Below are 6862 nucleotides of genomic sequence, written 5' to 3'. Positions count from 1 at the left end.
AACCTTTAAATCACCAATATGTAGGTCTCATTTTTCCTTTGATGAAAGATAACATGCACTGTTTACCACTGTTGTTTTCTCTCTATAAGAATGTATAAATGTCTGATGGTGGACTTTTTTCTGTTTTAAAAAAAAAAAAAAGAAATCCTTTGATCTTATGTGATCTGTGATTTTGAGGGATATGTGTCATTTCTAACAATTAAAGTGCTTGTTTTCCAGCAGACAGTTAGTCATGAGTGTGTTTTAACGTCTAGACTGATTCATAATCTTTTTTTTTTTTTTTTTACTCATCTGGTTGCTATACATCATGTTCTCTCAGGGCTTAAAACTTTTCCTCCTGCACCCCTCCACACACACACACATATACTCTCAGACTAAATGCCGAGTATAAGATCACGCCCCCGTCCATCTACCACCCCCACATCTCTCATAACTCACCAAGACAAGCCAAACGTGAGTCACCATCGGTCTCATTCTTGCTGGGGGTCCTGACCCAACCCCCTCGTCCTCCCTCCTGCAATCTCCTACACACACACACACATTTGGTCATTTACACAAGGACAGACCACACACACATCTAACCAATTCACACAAACCCCCTATTTCAACCTATTCAGCTGTGACCACACACCTACCTTTTTCCTTTGTCTATCAGACAAACACATGTATATAACACCCTGTCTTTGTCTACCCCGACCTCACATACACACACTGACCTCACACACTTGTCTCAGCTGCTCATTTTGTTCACCACCCTGTGCACGTGTGTCATCTTACACTGTCAGTGTCCTTCTCCGAGACTGCCAGACATTCCATCAGATAAATGCATCCTTGTCCGTACCTGTGGAGCAATTCCACGGGAATGCCATCAGATACCAAGCGCAGGGACAAGCGCTGTCCAAAAGCCTGTCTCCTGACGAACAACAGCTGACCTCGTCTTCCCCTGACAGAGTAAACAGAGTCACACAGATGAGACCAGCTGCCAATGCAAGAGCAGCTCCACAACATCTATTTCACTTGAGAACTCGTACAGTCCTGCGATTTACTTTAATGAGTGTATAATCTATGTAATTGATGAAAAGTAAATATATTAAGTATTTGTATTGGGACTGAGGTAAGAACCTGCAACCGTTAAGTCATTTCTTAGTGAGCGGTTCCAAGTAAAAGCAAGTTATCGAGATTTACAAGGCATAAGATGGATGTAGAAGTATTCATTATAGGAGATGTTCCCAATACGAAGTCTAACACTCAAATGCATGACTATACATGTTATTTATGAATATTCCCGCAATGCTGTCCGATTCTTGATCCTGATTGATTATTTTTCTAACAGCAACCGTGACAGACGTTCACCTGAAAGGAGTATAACAGGTTTATACAGTACGAGTGCTCTTCTTCTAGTATGTTGGATATGCCACACACAGCGAGTGTGTAACTGGTTTTATAATGATGTTTTATCCTCCTGTGAGGAGATTGCTTTGGAACAGGCAGCAGTAAAACTTAAATTTAAGGTTCCACCACGGCAGAATTGTCAGAACAGACGGCTTTTCGCATACTTTCTAGTTTCTCTGTAACATGTTACAAGTTTTGTTTTGACTAGATGTACAGGTATGGCTTAACATAGAAGCTTAGAAAGAAGTTGCATTCGAGTACACATACATCCTGAAAATTGAAACTCATGACCGAGTTTATAGGACAGCTTAAATATTTATTAAGCATTTGTATTCAGATACAAATTACATCATGTGATATGTACACAATGTACACTTTATGGCCAAATGTTTGTGGACATCTGACCAATTACACCTGTATACTAAATAACCTTTTCTGGGGGACATGGCTGTGGGGGCTGTGGGGATTTGTGATCATTCAGCCACAAGAGAATGTGGTATTGAGGTCAGACACTGATGTCTGGTGATGAGACCTGGCACACAGTCAGTATTCTATTTTATCCCGAAGGTGCTCAGTGGGGTTGAGTTCAGGGCTCTGTGCAGGACACTAGAGTATTTCCACACTAATCTTGGCAAATCATGTCTATATAATCCTCACTTTGTGACCGCCGGCCTTGTCATGCTGGAACATGTTTGGGCCTCTTAGTTCCAGTGACTGGAAATAGTAATGCTACAGCATACAAATACATTCTAGACAATTTTGTGTTTCCAGCTTTGTGTAGAAAGCCCACATATGGGTGTGAAAATAATCTGGTGTCCACATATAATCTACATTATGCCAAAGAATTTGGGAGAAAATACAGACTCCATCTACAATACTTCTTAATTACCATCCTAGAAATTCCCATCTTTCTTTTACTCTCTAGTGAGTTTCCACACCCACCACTTCCACATGTCCTCCCTATTTAACAACTCCTACTCAATAGTCATTAGGCCTCCAGAATTCCAGCCCATGTTTTCATACACTAAGTTTGTCCAGGTTTTTACAGTTTTACCCTGATACTCATGTCATTTAGTTGAGCGTGCAGTGGTCTAGATTTAAAGTTAAATGAAATCGACAAGATAAACTGGAGCACCTCCATTACATCATGATGCTGTTGTGAACAAGAGGGATTTGATGAATCATCAGTGTTGAACCTGTTCCTTGATGAAAGTCATCACAGATAAAGTGACCCAGTGAGCTGTGAGGAATTTAAGTCATAAACAACACGGCTTGACATGATTCTCAGGAGTGGATTCTGAGAGAGCTATTAAATAGAGATCCAAGCCACATTGAGGTGAAACAGTGGAATGGTGAGAATCAGACAGGGTAAGGGATATTAGCCTTTAGGCCTGTAGGTCTCACAGTGCTACTAAAGCCACATGAAGAGAAGAGCTGCACCTGAACAGAGAGAATGTGGGTTGACAAAAGACTCGATTTATGGGTTAAAATAGCCTGTGTGTGTGTGGAGAGTTTATGATGTTTGTGAATTTCCCTCTGGGAATCATAACTCAGCTCCTTCAGAGAGGACACCTCCATCACGTTATGACAAAAGCACTGAGCTACTTTAGGAACAAGTGAAAAGAATAGATCGATATCTCATAGATGGGGGAAAAAAATTCTGGACTGAAGCCATAGCTGTAATCTGTTATAGGATGTGCTCTGCAGTTTTCTTTAAATAATGCATATTTTACAAACTCACATATGGGGCTAATTTGCGATCAGCCAGGAGTGCAGATTTTTTTTTTTTTTGGAGCAGAACCTTGATTTAACACCAATATTAAGGTCCATTTTATTTCTTAAATGCGTTTTTGATAGACTGAAACAAAACACCAGGCATACCTTACACACACACACACATAAAAGAACACAGCCCAGAATGACAATGCTTCATATTTATTCAAACAAGTCTCCACAAAAACAGCCTTTTTTTTTAAACACAAATTCCAAAGTGCACATTCAGCATTTTACAAAATAAATAAAGTAACAAATCCATTGTGTGTAAAGTTGCTAAAGAATGCATTATTATTGACCTTCAAGACCTTTTTTCGGTCCAATTTTCCCAGAATAATACTACAGTGATTACTGTGAGGTCTTGTTGAGCTCACTCTGCTTTAAGCTGAAACAGTATTAGTTCTGTGATGGGAAGCAGGTTGTGTTCAACTGTGTGCACGGATGAAACAAACCTACTGATGGTCCAGTAACTCTGAGAGGTGTATCCTACTGTGTATTCGCTCCAGAGTCTGCATCTTCTGCGTTTGGGACACAACACACAAGACTTGGGCTTGTGACAAAATCTTGTGCTTGCTACAACAATTCATTTGCTGTGACTCGACTGCTCTGTAAGCGAAAACAGCAAAAAATCTGTTTGTTTATCTTCCGGGGTTTGAATGGCACATTTGTTATACTGCAGCTGCAGTATAAAGCACTAACTTGAACATTCTTTTACAGGGTGGTGTGTGGATTTCTGTAGATAAGAAACACTGAGAGGGAGAAGGAGAATGAGAGGGGGGTATGTGGCCTCAGTCTATGGCATGTCCTGCTCTAGATGACATTTCATTCAGCCCTGGACTGAGCCCTTAAAGCCAATCAAGGGATGGATTACAGCAGAGAGCTCAGTAACCCGGCAGCAACAAGCAAGCCTCCTTCCAGCCAAATATCTCTCCGTCTCTCTCTCTCTCTCTCTCTTTCTCATAACCCTCATGCCACAAAAAAGGGACCTTTGTGAATGTGACCCAGCCCCGCTGTTTAATTAACCTTCTCTCCAGCCTCTCCCAGCAACACTCGCCTTGTTTTCTCAGGGGGTCATTAAAGAAAAGATTAATCCCTCGTTCCTGTGCTCCTTGCATGCACATACACAATCATCTACTTCAATCAGCGGAGGCAGAGATCGTTTCTTTCCTCGCCTCTATTATAATACAATAAAGCAGAATTGGCTGCTGTTGTACGGAAATTGGCTCTCTAAGAGTGGAAGAGGGCCGGGCAGCGGGGAAACGCCGTCGGGGAACATCCTGGCGACCACTAGCCCAGACGAGCATGAGCAGGAACAATGGCTCCTTCGACCTCTGCGCCCTCACTCCTGCTCGCGGGAATTTTAGGGAAAGTAAGCAAGTGCACAAGAGAGAGAGTGTGTGTGAGAGAGAGAGGCTTCACAGTGTATCTGAAAGGACTTACATGTGCTAAGGTAGATAAACATTCGAGTACAATAGAAGTAGAATGAGCGTGCCGAAGACGGGGAGTAGAGTAAATAATTGTCAGGGAGCTCTCCCGCACTCCGCCTGTGCTTTCTTTAGGACGAACCTCCTCTTATGTCATTATTGAATTATCACAGCTGCTAAAACAAAAGGATGGAACTAAAAAGACATGACGCTCAGTCGAGGTTGTCAGGGTCATAATGAAACCCAGCAAGATAAACACAGGACGGATGATGGACACACCCAAGACGAAGAAGGGACGAACTTTAAATCTCTCAGACTGCGGTTCTCTGGAGTGAGACGGTGACATTACCTCCCTAATGCAAGGACATGTGAGAGGTCGAGACGAGGAGGAGAAGAGCTGGACAAAAAAGGATCAGAATAATCACAGTGCAGCCATGAGTGTTAGTGAGAGACAGTGACCTCTACTGGCACGGGCTGGGAAAGACAACACAGGAACTGCATGTCTAAAGTTGTGTCGGTAAAAAAAAACAGAACTGCATTAAGGGTATTCTGTGGCTGATCAGTTGGAGTAACCCACCAGCAGTGCAATGAATGTTCTCCAGAATACTTCAAAAATTTCATGAGTGATCTAAAGCATGTACAGATTCGGGAAGATGTTAATCTGTTTTAGACAAACTGACCAACTATGTAAAATAATCTGAGACAAATGGCAGAAAAATCCCAAATAGTTGCTTAGATTCTAGAATTTATTTATAGAATTTATTTATTTATATTTATCAATGATGTAAACATACAAGTTGACCACAGTGGCTTAAATAATTCCCTTCAACATTTCTAAAAGCTGCTCACGTTCAAAGTCACGTTCGCACGTTAAACATTCAGGTGCTGACATTTTAAATTAACACTTCAATTCCACCGTGCGCTAACACAACGCTGTCTTTTGTCCGCATGAGCGTCTGACAGGCCGGCTGAGTGTGAGGAAGACAGAGTGTGTGACTTTTTAACATGATACGCTCTCGACTCATCTCTCATCTACTTCCCACAGCGATTATCTGACCTAGGCAAGTTCAAGCATGTCAGCGAGAGTGAGTGAGAGAAGAGTGCAACCAAATGCCTGACATTCCCAAAATGCCCTTCATCTGCCATGACTTCCCTGAAAGAGAATTCAGGGATGAGACATACAGGATTTTAAAAAGGCAGTGTTCACAATTTCTTGTGACAGTCTTTTGAGAAAATGTGGATCAGTGGTATGTGTGTGTGTGTGTGTGTGTGTGTGTGTGTGTGTGTGTTACTCAGCATTGCAGTGTGTAACAGCTTCAGGGGAAGCTATATAGTGTCAGATCCTCCAGAAGACAGGACTTCCCGTACAGGCATGTCATCCCACTCTGCTTCACCAACTACGCCAAAGCCTCAGGTCATTCACTCAAAAAACACACGCACGCACGCACGCACGCACGCACGCACGCACGCACGCACTTTCATACAGGTAATTGTGGTGATCCAATCTGGAGTGTGTGTCCATGTATGGAATTGGTTTTAATGTCTGTGGACAATATTTTCAGTTGAAAAGGATGGACTCAGGGTCTCTGTTTGTCATCTGGGCCATGTGCTTCAAAATGTCCTTCTTAGTGATAATCCCCAACAAACGCCTGCAAAGACAGAGGAAGAAAAGAATGAATAAGATCTATTTGATCATGAAATCCACTTAGGCTAGTAATCGGACAGCTCCATACACAAAAAAAAACAAAACAGGAATGAATGTCTGGAAGAAAGTATGACGTAAGGTATTTGTACACATGACCAAATGTATGTGTGTCTGTGCATGTGTGTGTGTGTGAGCGCATGTGCGTGTGGAATTAAGCAGTTTGTCAACCCTCAATCGCTCACAGATGCAATTTCCATTTGCTGGCAAAAAGTCTGGCTCCAGGGAGGGATAGAAAGATAAACAGAAACACACACACACACACACACACACACACACACACACACACAATACTAGCTAAACCACTGAAGCCACTTATTTTCAGTCTTGAACAGAATTGCATTGTAAATGCATTATAATTAAATCATAATCACAATGTTTAGTTTCTTCAACTGAATATTAGTGAATGTTGCCATGTTGCTGAGTTTTGAGAACGTTACCTAATTTTCTAACATCAGATCATTTTTAGATTGACTTCAGTACATTAAATCACAAGGCATCTATTCAGTTTCTAGCAGTCTCTTTGCACAGATGCTAAGATGGCTTATGACAAACAGGGGATGAGCTACAC

The 6862-nt window shown here is 41.8% G+C and overlaps 1 protein-coding gene across 1 annotated transcript in view; it reads right to left on the bottom strand.

The window, feature by feature from the left end:
* Window positions 1-3311: 3311 nt before the first annotated feature.
* clcn5b (chloride channel, voltage-sensitive 5b) overlaps window positions 3312-6862 on the bottom strand; it is a 31128-nt gene continuing 27577 nt past the window's right edge. The window contains exon 13 of the mRNA XM_027178335.2: window positions 3312-6238. Within this exon, the coding sequence (XP_027034136.1) occupies window positions 6148-6238 (91 nt within the window). The 3' untranslated portion in view covers window positions 3312-6147. The remainder of the gene's footprint in view (window positions 6239-6862) is intronic.

Source organism: Tachysurus fulvidraco, chromosome 1 (assembly GCF_022655615.1).
Source record: "Tachysurus fulvidraco isolate hzauxx_2018 chromosome 1, HZAU_PFXX_2.0, whole genome shotgun sequence".
Lineage (NCBI taxonomy): Eukaryota > Metazoa > Chordata > Actinopteri > Siluriformes > Bagridae > Tachysurus > Tachysurus fulvidraco.
This window is presented reverse-complemented; position numbering and strand designations above follow the sequence as displayed.